The sequence below is a fragment of the Cebidichthys violaceus genome, unplaced genomic scaffold (assembly GCF_023349555.1).
Source record: "Cebidichthys violaceus isolate CVI_PGR_0920_01 unplaced genomic scaffold, fCebVio1.0.p SCAF_10, whole genome shotgun sequence".
Lineage (NCBI taxonomy): Eukaryota > Metazoa > Chordata > Actinopteri > Perciformes > Stichaeidae > Cebidichthys > Cebidichthys violaceus.
The window spans coordinates 12,221,143-12,237,991 of NW_027176263.1; the positions used below are offsets into that span (position 1 = coordinate 12,221,143).

At 41.9% G+C, this 16,849-nt stretch overlaps 1 protein-coding gene across 1 annotated transcript; it reads right to left on the reverse strand.

The window, feature by feature from the left end:
- Positions 1–217: 217 nt before the first annotated feature.
- Positions 218–13,706, reverse strand: LOC137878455 (protein SPMIP7). Its single transcript, XM_068718767.1, has 10 exons — positions 13,280–13,706; positions 10,890–10,987; positions 9,594–9,676; positions 9,047–9,185; positions 6,853–6,920; positions 6,718–6,759; positions 6,503–6,610; positions 6,138–6,242; positions 4,284–4,424; positions 218–286 (listed from the first exon to the last, which is right to left on the reverse strand). Exons 1-9 carry the CDS (start codon positions 13,704–13,706, stop codon positions 4,310–4,312), a joined length of 1,185 nt encoding a protein of 394 aa, XP_068574868.1. The 3' UTR covers positions 218–286; positions 4,284–4,309.
- Positions 13,707–16,849: the final 3,143 nt, after the last annotated feature.

A 16,849-nucleotide genomic window follows, 5' to 3' on the forward strand; every position in this document is an offset into this window, starting at 1 on the left:
TTGCCTTCCCCTGTTTTCTGTGCTTGTGACCCCCCCAGTATCCCACTGTCCTCAGTCCCTGCAGAGCACCCTTATCTCAGGAGAGGCCGTGTGTGTGTGTGTGTGGATTGCTGAGTCACCTTTCGTGGGAGGCTGCCCTTATCTCCGAAGAGGCACAACATTCAGGCAGTTGGTTGCAAAAGGAGGAACTTTGGGCAGGAGCACTGTGGCCTACTGTGTCTTCACGGCCGCATCACGAATTGCAGCAACGCTCGCCGACTTCCTCACAGCCCGGTGCTGCATTTCTCTATAAAAGAGGTCAGAGAATGCAGGTTTTTGGACGCACAATGCAGGTGTGAAGAAAAAGCTGCAGGAAGGACTCCTCCGCACGGAGGGAATGTTGGGACTGAAACGTGACTCGTGCGCTATCAGCGAACGCAGAGGGGTCCGATCATGACTGTGGTCTTCCATGCCCCGGAGATACTGTCCCGTCCCAGTGACACAGCAGCTTCACTCGTTCGCATACAGTCAAGATTTTAGAGAAGTTGCCGCAGAGGTGGGATCAACACTCACTGCTGGCTGAGTTGCTGATCATCCTCCTAACGTCTGCTTTCTACAAAACACAGTATTATTCAAGGGGATATGCCGGCAAATTGATGGAAATTTCCGCAGAGGGCTTCAAGGTTTCACACAATTACTAAATTCTGCAGCTGTTAAGGTTTTTACGATATGTAATCCACGGCTGCAAATCAAACTAAACACAACCCTCTGCTCCTCCAGGTTAATCCACAACCTGATGCAAGCCATGTTGCTGTAATTAATGTCATTACCTGGCAAGTCTCAAAACATCATCAGGCAATGTAGCCGCTCGACTACCGAACAATAGGCTCCGGCTGGTTCTTATTTCATGGATCTTTAAGCAGTATTCACTGTTTCACATTTGGAAGCACGGGCAGCATGTAACCCTTAATTGGTTTCAACACCTTAATAAGTCAAAGGCGTTCAAGACTGATAATCACATTAAATAGTCCAATTTATCTAAAAAGTCAATTGCAAAGTGAAAAACTCTCTTTCTTTAGGAATGCATTATGCTGCGAGGATGTCAGAGTAAATTAAATTCCCCTCTGCACACTAAAGCATCTATTTCCTTATGGTAATTATCTGCTGGAGTAGACGTGTCACTAGAAGGAGTCAGGCATGCTTGACATTTAGCCTTTTTATGGAGCGGAGATGAGTAAAAATTAAGATGAGGAAGAGGAAATTAATCTCCAGCCCAGGCAGGCATTGAGAGATCCTGGAGGATAGTGGCTGAATCAATCACGATGTTTGTGAGCCTGTTTTGAAAAGGAGCCAGTGATGAGATTCAGACCACAGGCTGGAAAATCTAAGAAGGAGGAGGAGGAGGAGGAGGAGGGCGCTTTTAGCAAATAGAGTTGTGATTGCCATGAGGAGGTTTACGCCATTTTATTAGTTTTAAATACAACAGCAAACGTACAAACTTGGGTGCGATGCCAAGTTTAAAGAAACAATTTGACATTTTGAGTAATGAAGTTTTGAAATGTCAAACAAGGCATCAATAAAATAAAATGCGTTTAGTTGAAAGTAGTGAGAAATCGTGATTCATCGTTATTACACAGAAACAAGTGTGTTTTGCAGGTAACAGCATTAAATTTCTTTGTACAGGATTTCCTTGGAAGAAAACGGAACGTTTGGAACACGAATTTCAGCAATATGGTCAGGTGATTTTGAAGGTGTTACGCTGATAGTAGCATATAATATTGTGAAAACATCAGCCCAGAATACCTCATAATTATCGAGTCATTTTAACACATCAATGTCACCGCATTACCATTTTTAATCCAAAGCTTGCACTGATAAAAACATTTTATTGTTCGCAGGTTACCTTATTGTCACCAAAATATAACTGTTTTGCCTTGTTGCGATCTTTAAATGTGATTCCCCGTTATCCCCCTTTTTACCCTGTTGTATACATTTCAGTCTAATATTACCCATTGTTAATACCAAGTAATTACCTGGTTCATTCTTTAGTAATTGCATGGCATTACATAATTACTACCTATTTATTATCAAACTATTAACCCACTATTACCATGTTACAGAGCTGTAATAAGAAGTGCTACCGAATGGTTTTCTGCTGCTGGGCAGATTTTGTTACCTTCACACTGACTCAGGTTAGCTGTTTCCCTGCTTCCAGTCTTTAAGCGACGCCTCCCTAACTGTTTTCTAGCTGTAGCGTCATATTGCTGATACTGCCGTTACTATTAAAACATCTTCTAACGTCCTAAACGGGTGAAATAATGATCATTAATCAGTTTGAAAATGCTTAAGTTAACAGTAGCCGAGTGTTAACAAAGTGGTGAACATTGAATGCTGGCTTTCTCAGTCGAGTTTGTCCACCACATTAATTGGTGATTACTAGACGTCAATCACCATCTGAGCTGTTTGCTGATATCAGGCCAAAAAAGAAGAGTGCACTCTTTAGATTTACTGGATTCACTACAGTGCAAACAAAACGATCAATCTCAACACGTCTGAACTGTTGAAGGGGGAGTTTCAAATCTTTTAAATATGAAGTGAAGTGTTGTTTGGTAACACATTGCCACAAAGTGTTACAGTAACATGATCACTTTTTTTAGTTAAGGGTAGTAGCCAATGTGGGTTTGCAGTTGGAAATTCAGTTGCAACTGACTGTTTCAGTTATTAAACCCAGCGATGCTCCGTTACTTTGACTTTGGGAGGCGACTTGTGTGCTGTCTTACTGGGAGTTTGATGGAGGGTTGATATCAGTTCTGCACTGAGTGGAGGGACCGGCCCGGTCCAGGACATGTTAGCTTGACGCAGGGCCTGGAGGTACGGGGAGGCAGTTAGCGTCTATCAAAAGGCGGGAAATGGGACTCCCGGGAACTCCAAAGTTATTGTATTTAAACGTGTGTTCTTAGCTGGCTTGCTAACATTGCCCATTAGCCTTGGAATCACCTGGGTTTGTTCAGAGCTGGAGGATGTGTGAGGCCTGTGACCTCCAAACAAAGGCAGACTGCAAAAACCAATGTATTGTTTTTAATTGCTACACATGGTAAATATGTGTAGTAGATTTTCAGTTTTTAAAGTCCCCTTTTTACGCAGCTGTACTGAATAACGAATACAAAAAAGTAACAAATAATTATTATTTGTATTGTTGAGTAACTAGTTGAGTAAGATAATTGCCTTTTCAATGTGTAATATGTAATGAGTAATTCATTTTTTTTTATAAAAAAATGAACCCTGGTGATGACTAATAAAAGATGCTATTGAGCTGCATTGTGGGAAATGTAGGATCTGACACCTTTGGAGTCTGGCCCATACTCTAGACTAAAACTCATGGTATTTCAGCCTCTGCTGCTTCAAATCTGACCAGTCTTTTTAAAATCTTCTCTTGTGACTCCCCTAAACCTGTATTGAAGGGCAATACTTAATCATTGAAGTGTCCCTTTAATGACAAGCTGTGTAAGGTAATTGAGATGTGATTTAGAATTGTGATGCATCGGTGATCACGCAATCTTAAGCCCTCACAAAATCACCAGCGTGTTCAAGTAGAAATCCTTGTGCAATGTAAATCTAAACAAAATATAGATGAAGAGAAACAGGAAAACCAGCTCATCCCTATTTCCTGTCTAAGCGTGAAGCTGCACAAACCACAGACATGAAGCTATAGCTGGCAGACACTTCATAATAATGTCAATTTGCATGACAGTCACATCTAGAGAACAACTAAGAGCTCAAATTATGTGTGCAGCTTAAACTGCAGACTGTGTTTAATATGTACTTTGACCAAATTAGCTTGGGTTAATACTAAAATGGGACTAATAATGGATCTGTTATACTTGCCATTGTTTGTTTTTTATACTGATAAAAATGTAACATTAGTGCATACAACCCTTACTTCCCTCAATATTTTCTGTTTGGTCCCTCTCTTTGCCCTTCATGAAACACAAAGTGTGTGGGCTGAAATAGACACAGACACAGACACAGACACACACACACACACACACACACACACACACACACACACACGCACAAACACACACAATGAGCTAGTGAGCGAGTCAGTGAGAGAGCGAATGTTTAAGAGGACAATGCGAGAGCTCACTACCCGGAGTTAGAAAACCACTCATCTAAATCAGGGAAATTATGATAATGGGGCATCTCATTATTCTCCAACTCACTCCGAATCAGTCACTGACATCACATCATTATAGACGTATTCATACAAACAGATTGGATGGCATAAAAAGGGAAGCTGACACCTTCAAAACTTTCTCGTCGGCTTTGTCTACTGCCTCCTTGCGTGCTTGCGGGTGACAGGAAGCACAGGTCTCAGGAAGGGGTTGCAGGGGGTCACAGTGGTCACCATTCGAGACAGGGGCGCCGCATGGCCAAAAGCAGGACTGTGAAGATATCACCATTTTAAGTCAGTAAATTATCATTTATTCTGGATCACGTAAAAATGAAACACTAAATAACTGAGACTGCTACAGGCTGATACTTAAAAAATACCCATAAGCACTTGTGTAATGAGCGAGCTCTGGTGAGCAAAAATCCAGAGGTCGTCTGACAGTTGCTGCAGACAGTTAATCAATCCAAGTGCTTGTCTTTTTTTCTGTTTTGGGGAAAAAATATGGGAGGCCAGCCTAATCAGCAGAGGAAACAGATCTCAGGGGCTGTCGGGCACCAGGAAAATGGATCTAGGTTGTGAAAAACCACGATTACCGCGAGCTGCTCTGGATTCAGCCATCTGGAGATGCCTGCTCCAAAAGCCGGTAAAGTTCGCTTAACTGGGGCCCAACTAGGAAACAGGTTTACGCCTCCTTAACAGACAGACAGCACTCCCAGAGCGGAGGGATGTTGGCTCTACACAGTGAGCTGTGTTAAAAGTGCTTACATTCTTATTCATTGTACACTGACATTATCACTGTTAAGCTGACACTTTTTTTTTTTTTTTTACATTTTCTGAAAGGAAATATTTTCCACTGCTCTTGATGCCATTGAAGAAAATCGGAACGCTTGCTGTGAAGTCTCCTCTACGCAAGAATGTTATTTTGCCCTCAAATTAACCTTCTTGTCATTTTCAGGCCCAGTTTTCCAAGACTTCCAATTTCCTTCCTGTCTATCTTCGGGAACGACATCCATTGTTTTTAATCACTGTCTGAACATTTTCAATTACTGTAGCCTTTATCAACTGACCATTAACTTGTATCTCATCGGCCCACTCATCCAAAAAAAAAGAAAAAAAAGAAAAACATGTGGCTGATGAAAATGGCAAAAGTGATGTCAGTCAAATACATAAAGGAACAAGCTAAACATCTAAATATTCTGAATGAAATGCAAAAAGAAGAAAAAAATGGATCATTCATTATTTATTGCATTAATTAAATTAATTGTTTGTTTTGCATGCCCATTTGCAAATAAAACTGTAGGTATTACAACTATTTCTCATTTTAGGCTTTATTATTTCTCTTTAAAAAAACAAACAGATACCAAGTATTTTTCTTCATTTGACTGAATTTGTTTTGTTATATTTGCCTCTGGTGATTCAGAATCAATATTTCTTGGTGAGGATTGCCAGGATTGTCAAGAAGGTTTGACTCTTTATAAAACGACTACTTGGCTTCGTCCTTTAGCACTCAATACTAATGAAATACTTGCTGAAAAATGTACCAAACACTTTAAATTATTCATTTACTGAGTATAACCCACTGCAGTCTTGATATTAATGATGCTTAATCTGAGCTGCGTTTCATTCATAAATGAATAGCAGTAAAATATGTGCACATCTGTATGCTGAAGTCAGACTAGAACCTGAGGCACGGTGTCCGTGGAGTGCATTAGACCGCCCTCCAGTGGACATTTGTGAGCATTCATGTCCAACGTATTAAAATGAATGTGTATTGAGGATATGAGTCGAGCTGGGACAAGAACGTCTCAGTGTGCAACAGAGGAAACAAAAGAATAGAAAGAGAAAAGAATTTCTTCTTTTTTTTTTACAGATTCATCAAATACCCGCTAGCAACAAATAAAGTAGTGTTTGCTTTGAGTCCTTGTCAGGTAATGGTTTATTTTGCTGCCTAAGGGGCCTCATAAAAGTCACTGTGAAGACTCACCCGGAGGAGCCTGCAGGACTGGAGACAGCTGGGACAGAGACTGCAGCATCAGCAGCAGAGTTTGCATAAGCAGCCTTGCCCGTATATCCAGGGATGGTGGTTCTCCTGGCACATATCACAAGTCTACACATTACTTATCAGAATCTGTTACAGGAGAATGAACATCGCCATGTGAGAGGAATCTCAAAGGTATAAGCTGTTTTAGAATGTGCTTGAGTCACCCAGGGTGTAATAATAAACAAAATATGTCAAGTGCAAAATAAATTTCACGCTGAATTAATGGAGCTCTTGAGATCCTCAGTGAATGTGAGTATGTGTGTGTGTGTGTGTGTGTGTGTGTGTGTGTGTGTGTGTGTGTGTCTTACCGAGCTGTAGGCACGTATGAGGGCACGATGCTCCTCTTCAGGGTCAGAGGGTGAAAGTCTCCATCCATGTCGTCGATGTTTTGCATGTTCTCAGAGCCGATCGTACCACTGCACACACATAACAAAACCCACGCACAACGGTCAGCTCCAGAGACACTGACAGTCAATATTGTGAACTGAAATGTGTAAGACATCTGCGGTGACCTCATACTCACGTGTACAGAGGGATTTGACCTGACCTCGGACATCCACTGCAGCTGGAAGGAGGAGAGAGAGATGTCGCTTTAAAGCCAGTGATCATCATTATTTGCTGCTCCTGAGACGGAAGAGACTGCTTGTTGGAAACTTACAATGATATGGGCTTCCTGGCATCATTCCTCGATCGAAGCTGCTGCCTGCCCCACTCAACTCCGATCGACTTGGAAAGAACAGTAACAGCAGATCTTTTAGCAGAATGCATCAGACAGCTTCATTAAGACACCTACACAACCTCACTTCACTGTGTAAACACACACACACACACACACACATACAGTGGTAGACACGTGACAATGTTAAGGTTGATAAACGGTGCATGCAGGATTTCATCATCAGTAAATTATTATCACACGGATTTGAAGACGTTAAAGGACGTTATAGATTTTTCTACGTGTCTCTCTGTACTCTGGCACTTCTGGCTTCTTGGCTCTCAGCCCATTGTTCCCATTGAACATGTAAATCTTTAATATATTCAATATAAAGTCACAAATTTATTGTTTAATTTGTGATTTCCTAAAATAGCCAGGCGATATGGCTTTTTAGCAAACATCGCTCAAACATTAGTAAATAAGGCATTTCGTTGGGGACCACTTTCAGCCACGGATTAATACACATTTTCACTTCTTTTTGTGAGTAATGGCAGGAGAATGGTGTGTCACTCAAAATTACCCACAGTGCCCACGGTCATAGTAATGAAAGAGGATATCACTCAGCGGCTCATTAAAGTGTTACAGTTTCTGAACATCTACGAAAGTCTATTGCACAGAGGAAGCTACAACAAGGTAGGAGTGCCTCGCTCTGCGATTACCAAGAAGTTTTCCACTGGGGTGCTACACAAATTGGGCCGATGCAGTGAAAAAAAAACCCACCCATACACACACAACACAAAGAGAGGGCTGTGTTGTGTCCCAGTTGAGTGGGCCGAACCAGTGTGGTTCCTTTGTGGCTGTCAAGAAGAAGTTGAAATCGCATAAAATAGCGACATCTAAGTCTATCAAAAATAATTAGTGGATGCATTCAGAGCTGCTGGTGAAAGCAGCCATAGCAGCGCCAATGACAGTCAGAGAGGAGGGCCAGGGCAACAGAGTGGATTCAAGAAAGCAGCTCACTGAGACCAGTGGAAACATGTCAACATATTGATGGCAATAATTACGAGCCTTGTACTTTATGCCTGCTTCAGTTTCTATTCTGCATTTTACATCGTGGGCCAACGGGTCAAAAACTGACCAGACAATGTGCTGCATTGTTTTAAAGGGCCAGTGTGTTTCACTTCAGGTGATCTATTGGCAGAAATTAATTTAACAATATTTATATATAAGTTTAGTGAATAATGAAACTAAGAGTTGTTATTTTTTTGTTAGCATTGAGAGCCATACATATCTACAAAGTGAGCGGGTCTTCTTCGCAGAGTCCGCTATATTTGCGTTGGCTCGGTTTTGCACCCGACTGCTCACGTTACCGCAGTCTTGGAAAGGGAGGAGTGAACGCAAGGGAATTCAGTTGGTTGCAACCTGCAATCACACCGCTAGATGCCACCAAATCCTACATACTGTCCCTTTAAAAGGTGGAGTCAGTGATTCTGGAGCAAGATTGTTGATATCTGAACCAACACCCAGACAAGTAAAACAAAAATGTACCGTCTCTCTCGCTCCCACTGCCTTTATCTTTTCAACATTCATGGCCTTTCCCTGTTGCTGATTGGTTGGAATAGTTTTGTGTTGCTCGGTGTGATTCTCTCTTCTTTTTTTTTTTAAGCGCACACACAGAACGATATGCAGTGAATTTGACAAAAAGTGACAAAAAGTGAGTGGATTAGAATTGCAGACTCCACCTTAAGGCACCAGAGGCATATTGCTGTACAGCACAAATAACACAAACTTCTGAACATGGTGGAATGACATTTTTATCCCTTTCACTAAAACCAAATATAAAACAAATGTACTTCTTAATCGCAAACGTGGTTATAATTTTGGGGGAAAATAACAGTTTGTTTTTTTATTCTAACCATAATTACATTCAGGTAACACAATTAGATTGATTTTTCTTAATAGTAAGTGACGTCCTTGAAAACCACCCACTGCTTAATTACTTCAGCACAGCAGTTCTACTCCGTGGAGAATTTTCATGTAATATTTGCACCTCTGGTAATCAGCTATTAAAAAATCAAATTTCCTTCAGTCAGTTGTGGGTGAGTTTCAATTTCTAGGAGCCCACAGCTGCAGAGAAAGAAAACCACTGAGCTCCAGCCTTGGCAGAGTTGGTCACCGTTTGTTCTCCATGGCTCACCTGCCACAGCTGAGGTCGACTCCCGTAGCGCCTCGATGAGGTAAGCTCACTCACTGGGTCGGCCATTTTCTCCAGGGTTGTGTCTGGTGCCTTCAAGCGCCGGGGTAACTTTGAATCCCAACTAACTTCCTCATAACTCCTGCAAAGGAACGAAAAACCTACCAGTAAACATCGGAGCCGAGTGCCTTGGCTGAAAATGATTAACTCAAAAGTTATTAGCTTTAATTTGGATTCTTAAACAGCCCCCTCTGTTGCACAAAGTATATTAGATGGCTTAGTAACTGGGGAGCCAAGTCTTTCCTGAGACTTTGAGCAAGGCCACAGTCCAGCTACATGATTTCATTGAGCAGGAATTAACACAACAAGAGGACACACCGCTCCCTGACGACATCACCGGAGCACACAAATCAAACCTGCTCACTCTCAAAAACCCTCAAGGCAAAATGACACTGTGCGTGGACTGTACATAATGATTCATGTGGGAGGTGAGCTTTGTTTAGCTTCACTATGATGGAAAGGAGACTACTAAAGGTCAGTGTGTTCTGACCTCTGTGTTGCAGAAGTGTATCTGAAGCGCTGAACTGCCGGTGAGTTGTGTCTCCACGGCTTCAGATGAGAAGAGAAGACATCCTGAAACAACAAAAACAAACAACATTCTTAGTTATACTGTCAGGGGATATATTTTGTGTCTATCTAAAGGCCCAGGCAGCAATGCCAAAAGAGAAAGGAGATTAAAACGCAAGATGCTAATTGGTCACTAGTTAGTGTGGATCATTTTCTGTATTTTACTCTATTTTTCTCCCTTTCTTCATGTTGTACATAAACACTATTATTTGACATAATGATAATGTATTTTGATTATTATGTGTATTTCTTTTTTTTAACCTGCACCATATTAAAAATCCATGTACATATGATCACATTCACTTAAAATGTCATATAAGTAGAACCATTAGTTTTTAGTATAAACAGTATTATATCAGCCTAATGATCTCTCAGAGGACCTCTGATTCTTGTAGGTCTGTAACGATCTGCAAATCCAGATGTTGAGATGTTTACCTAAAAGACGACAACATAGGATATTGAACCATTGAATCAAGAGATCAACAGCATCAAGTATTCTGGAATATTTGTATCAAATTGTACATGTCAGGAGCTTGTCTAAACGACTACAAAACATAAAGACAAAACTCCTGACATACTCTCTTGATTGAGTCAATCAGATAATGTGATGTGTTTACGCGTCGACATGCAGCAGTGTCTTCAACACTCTCCTCCCACGTCTCAAAGCGCTTCAACACAGATATGAATCAAGCCTCCATTCACTAGAAAACACTTTAAGCTCTTCACTACAGCTGAGTGCTGCAGAGCTTCTCCTAAACCATAATAATGTACATCAGGGTAATCGTGATTACTTCAAAAAGGAGACTCCGAAACAAAATAATAAAGCATGACACTCAAAGGAAATACCTGCCTACATGACAGTGGGCTAATGTGATGCTTTATCATGTGTGGTGAGACTAAAAACGATGTGTTGATGGATTACTCTTTCATACTTAATGTGATTGTGTTGTCATGGCTAAGTGACTAATTGACCAGGCATCTGATGAAACAAAATAATAACTATTGTTTGCTAGAAACCAAGCCAGCATTAATTTGGGCAAATTTGCTGCGACACTGCAGTTGATTGAATGAATGGATGAATGAGTGTTTATGTGCTCAGAAGCAGGGGAAAATAAATAATAAATAAATGATAATAAATAAGGATCTGTTGGAGTCCATGTAGTAAACACATGCTGTTATGCAAATGACTTGTAGAAAAGCCAATACAGTCATCACCCACCTGAGGTCCAGTGTGTTTATCAGGGAATCTGCTGTGCAACATTGCTTCAGTTGACGTCCTCAGTGAGTGTGGTTGAACATCAACTGGATCAGTCGAACCTTAGGATGAAGCAACTATTGAGTATCTGGGACACATGCCTAATTGCCAACTTTATGCACAGTAGTAACTGCTCTCAAGGTCAGGCCCTGGGGCAAAAATCAACCATGTATATTGACCCTTCTTCCTCCCACACTGTGACTTGTGTATGAATCCCGCAGCCTTAGAGCAACCACCGAGAACAGAGAACACAGCAGACTACAAATGTCAGTTCATATAATATTACAGGGTTTGTTTGCCCAGAAACTAACTAAACTACCACTCTTGTCACCCATTACGGGGTCATCCCTGTGTTCCCAGGGTCCCCATTGCAAGAGATTAGTATAGGCTATCTTCTCGAATGAACAAAGTGAGATGGATGTTTCAATTTTGAATGGTGCAAATCCATTCAGCCAATGTGGAGATTGTCTAAAGTAAAGAAAACTGTCTGACTGCATCTGCAACTTTGATGGCATATGTTGCAAGAAGTATAACATCTGTAGACTATAAGCTGTAGGTGGTTGATTTTGACATATCGACCAAGGGAAGCATGTATTTGACATAGGGGGGAAAAAGCATTGCTGAGAAGATAAAACCTCTCACATTTGCATAATAGGCCCTTTTCACAGCAGCCATTTGACATGTCACAGCATGGTAAACAAGTTGATTAAATAAATTACGGTCCCATTCAATTTATTGTGTCACAGCCTTCCAATGAGCCAGCATACATAACTCAGTCCTGACAAACCTAAATGGAACAGGGCCATAAATAATGGTATTTCTTACACCTGTGTTTAGCCTGCAATGACACGTAAAAAATGGCTGCTGTGAAAAGGCCCCATGCAGATGTTGGGGGTATTTCTATTGCACGCGACGCGGCTCACAGCTAGTGATGCCGGCAGAGCTAACAGCGTGTACCCGAGGAGGAACCAGAGGATGGATGCTACGCTTCCGCGAGGGCGTGGACGCTGTCGGTCGTAGCGGCAAAATCAGCTGAAACCGGATATGAGCGCCTTGCAGAGCGGCGGCTGTGAGCTAGCTAGTGTGGCACGCTCACATGCACGAGCATGCACAGAAAGTATGCGCGGCCGGCCCTGATATGTCAACAAAGAAAGTTGAAACTTGAATAACGGCACACAGAGTGGGAGAGCGACTTCCTTTACTGCCCAGGTAGCCATTACTCTCTATATCTTTACATAGCTAATAGTTGTTTGTCACGATATGAATGCTGTGAATGTAAGAGGATATTGAGGTGAGGAACAGACAGTGGGAACACAGATATAAGCCCCCTTGATTACCACCTGTCCAAGGTCAAAATCCTCAGATAAACTTTCTTGGATATTTAGTAAATATTTACATCTGTGAAACTACAATAAAAGCACAAATGGAAAGCAGAATTAAACCAATATACACAGAACAAATACACATTTAAAGAAACTTAAGATGCAGAGTCACATGGCTGTAACTTACTAAGTTAGCTAACAGCTAATGTTATGCTAACTATCAATTAGCTTAACTTGAGACTCAATTATCAACAAAATACAGCAACTATATTCTGCTTACACTATCTATATTTAATAAAACAAAGTACTTACGTAATAACAGCAACAACGTGAAAATATATATTTAAGCAGGAGAAACAGTCGCCCTGTGTTCACTACTGTTGTCGAATGACCAGTAGGGGGCACTGCACTATCCAAAGTCTTATTTAACAGATTTAAATGCACACAAACAGACAGCAGAAAAATAAAGGCAATAAAACTAGATTATGGCAAAGTCCCACTATAACCAATACATAGGTAGAAGTGCAGGAGCCACCTTAGGGCCCTTATTATTAATGGTGCAATCAAGGGATGCATCTGCACATAACAGCAGCACTGGCAGCAGTTGTATTTGCTGCATATGTCTTGTGGAGTTTTAACAGTAGTGAAATGCTGCTTTTCAACATAGTGTTGAGTTACTCCTCCTCTAATTTGTATTTATTGGATATGTTCATATGCTATGTGTGCAAGAAATCTTTACATTTGAGAAGCTGGAACCAGATAGTGGTTGGCAGTTTTGCTTGAACAATTATAGTTAAAATTAAAGATTTGCCAACTAATTTTCTGTCGATGGGCTCTAGTCTAGATTCAGTTTGAGTGTTAGGGGCCCTGGGGCAGTTGTCCTGTAGGTAAGCCAGCTTTGACTACTCTACAGTAGATACAGCGTCCAACCTGCACATGATTTGATATACATCACGGTTGGCAATGCATACAAGTATTAATGTCAATGGTGTTATTTGAAGAAAATATAGATCTAATCTCCGCTTATTTTACCACAGAGTCTTGCCCTCAAGACTGCATCAGGGATCCTCCTGGAGTTCCAGGCTTTGTCTTCGCTCAGGTCGACACAGATACCAGAGGGCTTGGGAGCCGTTTGTGGCCTCTCCCTGAAACCTGGAGGCACCCACAGAGCAGAGGGCACATGCTGAAGATCTATGAATCTCTGTCGACCTCTGAGCCCCAGGTCCACCTCCGCTCCGGCGCTCAGCTGACCGCAGCAAGGGTCCAGCAGCAGGACGTCGTCTCGTAATGGAGCCAGGTTGACATGCTCAGCGGGCGGGTGACATCTAGCAAAAGGTGAGTCAGCACGTCCAGTTTCCAGTCCATCTCGACCGCCAGCACCGTACAGGCTGGAGTTCAGCCGTCTGATGGCATGCAGCTCTGCAGAAAACTGCTTGTAGGGATCCAAAACGGCTGCCATTATTGCCTGGGGAGAAACTCAGTGTGTGTGTGTGTGTGTGTGTGTGTGTGTGTGTGTGTGTGTGTGTGTCTTATATATGTGTGTGTGGTTGACAGAGCACGTCATAGAAGTGCTATCAGGCATAATGATGCAGTAAGCACTGGTTGCCCAGAGACCGTTTTTGTTTGCTGCTCAGATCAAATTACTGATATGCAGAGAAGCAACATGACCTGTTGTCTGTGGAGGTGTGTAGCTCCACATACCTTAGCACAACATTTATGTATGAATGTTTATTCTGTATTTGTTATAATAATGGAGAACAAGGATCTAATAAACATCTCCCTAGTATCTGTTTTGGATGCCATAGCCCAATAATTCAGGGGGAGCATTCGTGACAAATAATGTTTCCTCCGAGCTGCTGATTCTGGCAACTTACAATAATTTATCACACGGACCAAATAAAAATGTTTTGTTAGTCGTCAGGGACGCCTATTGTCCCTTTCTGCGCTCCAATGTGTTTTGGTGGCAAATAATAATAATGAGAAGGCTCGGCCCCGCCTCAGGGTTTACTGATCTGACCCTCCCGAGAGAATGCTACATTACTTCTTGTGATGCGTTATGAATTGTATATTTTCTTGAAGAAGAAGAAAATCGTTTCTATAGAAGATAGCAGTTGTCTGCTTTTCCTCCAAAAGACCACTAGATGGAGCAATAGAGCCTGTGTTGTCAGACGACACCGCCACAAAACAGGCCTGTGTATGCTGTCCTGCCCCCCCCCCCCCCCCCCCCCATGAATTAAATGACAGTCCACAAATATCACAGAAAAAATACAAGTCCCTTTTGCAATATTATGATGATAAATTATACGATTAAAAATACTATTAAAGCACAACAAGGTGACCATAAAGCCAATGCTGAAGACCTCAGGCACATTTTACGTCCCTGAAAAAATATTAAAATGATTTTTCTTCTGTGCATGCCGGCTAAAACAACAACCAGGAGTGGAGTTAGTCGACTTCAAATGCAAGCCGTGTTTTTAAATTTGACGGTAAACTAAATGAAAATTATGTAAATCACAGGCATGTAAAAAAGGTGTTTTTACAAACGCTGTAATCTGGCGAATGCACCGGCTTGAAAGAGCTGTCTTGTATTTACTGGAGCAAAAAAGCCTCAGTGCCTATTAATTAGTTTGCTTGGGTTGTCTGAAGTGTACTGTGCAAATGTAAACATTCCACATAAATATGCTGTTTAGGTGCACATATTAGAGATGCATATGCATGCTTTATATGAATAGTGAAAGCACCCTGACTAGGTGGCGTTTTTCTTGGGAGAGGATCCATGTTAATGTGTCAGTGGCGATGATGGTGATGCTTGCTGATAGATGATTTTCACTCAGGCTGTCATTAGCAAATGTAAACACCCAAGAGCGGTTTAAAAGGATGTGTTAAAAATAGCCTAATTAGAGTTATTCTGATAACTGAGTGGTGAATATGCCTGACTCCCACACAATGTTCCTCCACAAAAGGAGAGCACAAATGACACTTGTGAGATCTTATGTGAGCTCTCCAGATAAAAAGAAGAAAAAAACCAACATACCATTTGCATCAGTCTTAGGTCTAATGAGATCTGTGCTGATTTTACATTCACACATTTCTAACGAATGAGGTTATATAGGTCCAGGGGTCCACATGATTTATTGCATTTGGAGTCCATTAATTATTCCCATATCAGTAATTCCTCACTACACACAATGCTTTGTATCCCAATTATTTAAAAAAATGTTTAATGTTGTTTCATTTGGAATTGAAATACCAGCCTGAGACGACCGTATTTTTCGCAGGAAATCCGATATTTCCGGAGTGAGGAGTCATTACCATCGGAGCAGCTCTTGTTACTGAATCCCGTGTTATTAGTCAGCGTGTCTGCTATTCTCTAGACTCCTCCACAGTCTCAGAAATTATTTAAGTCGCGCATTTTGCCAATGGTGCTAGGTCCCGTGCTACAGTGCAGCAGTCATTCGTTTGTGCAGGCTGCATTCATCCGAGGGAAACTGTTGCTCTGGATTAAGAGGCATTGTTGCTGCTGGTGCTGCTGCAGAGGGTCATCAAAGCAAAGTCACAATTGTAGTGTTGTGGCTGAAGACAATATGGGCTGATGTGCTCTGGGCAGGGCATTATTTTTGGTAATCAGACAACGGGGCTGAGGGTGACCCGGCATGACACCTCGGGATCAGACAGGCAGGGCCGGGAGGAGTTATGGCTACGGGGGGGAAGGGATCATCCAAGAGGGCAGAGGACGCTCCCAAATGCAGACAGACAGCATCCTTCATTGCAAACTGCGCTAGGGAATCAAGTAAATAAACAGATGACAGACAGATATTATTGTTTGCAGTTGTTCATGTCATCCAGTTTTGATGCATTGGGCAGATATCTTTGGGGCTATATCTCATGAAAGTCACACCCGTGTAAATCCGTCTCTTTGTATGCACGGTACAGCCTACAATCCAGTTCATAACAAAGAACCTAATCCATGTCTGATGCTTAGCCTAATGCATACCACTTCTGGGATTATGTCCGTATGTCTGGTAAACTGATGAAAATGCATGATCACATTTATAGCATAAGGGTCTTAAGTCATAGCTCATGGGTCATATTCATCACACTGAAAAGGCGGTGAATTGATTAGCGCCCCGATGACCATGCATGCATTAGATTAGAGGACAAATTGGCCTGAGTGAACTCTGTCTCATGCTGTGTGCGGCACCCTCAACCGTTCGGATAAAATCCGAGCAGAGTGCAGAGATGAAGCCCCCACGAGCGGCGGGGGTAGCCGTGTCCTCAGAGACTGGCCGAGGGCTTCATTGTGGTGCTGCTTCCCTGCCCTCGGTTGCTGCAGCTCTCCGCTTGTCACACTCACTTAGCTCGATGAAGTAATGAATATGCCGCTGTACATTTTTCATGAGGATGGTGGGAGTGAAAAATCTGCTCCTTTTATTATGCTTTTAATATGGAAGTTTTCACACACACTCTTCCCCCGCAAAGCACCCTCCGGGCTATCATGATGCCGCATGAGCATGATGTTTAATGTTAACTTTCCCCAGGGGAGAGTCGGCATAATGAAATGTCACTTTCTGTGATGAATATGTTGACAACAGCAGATATACA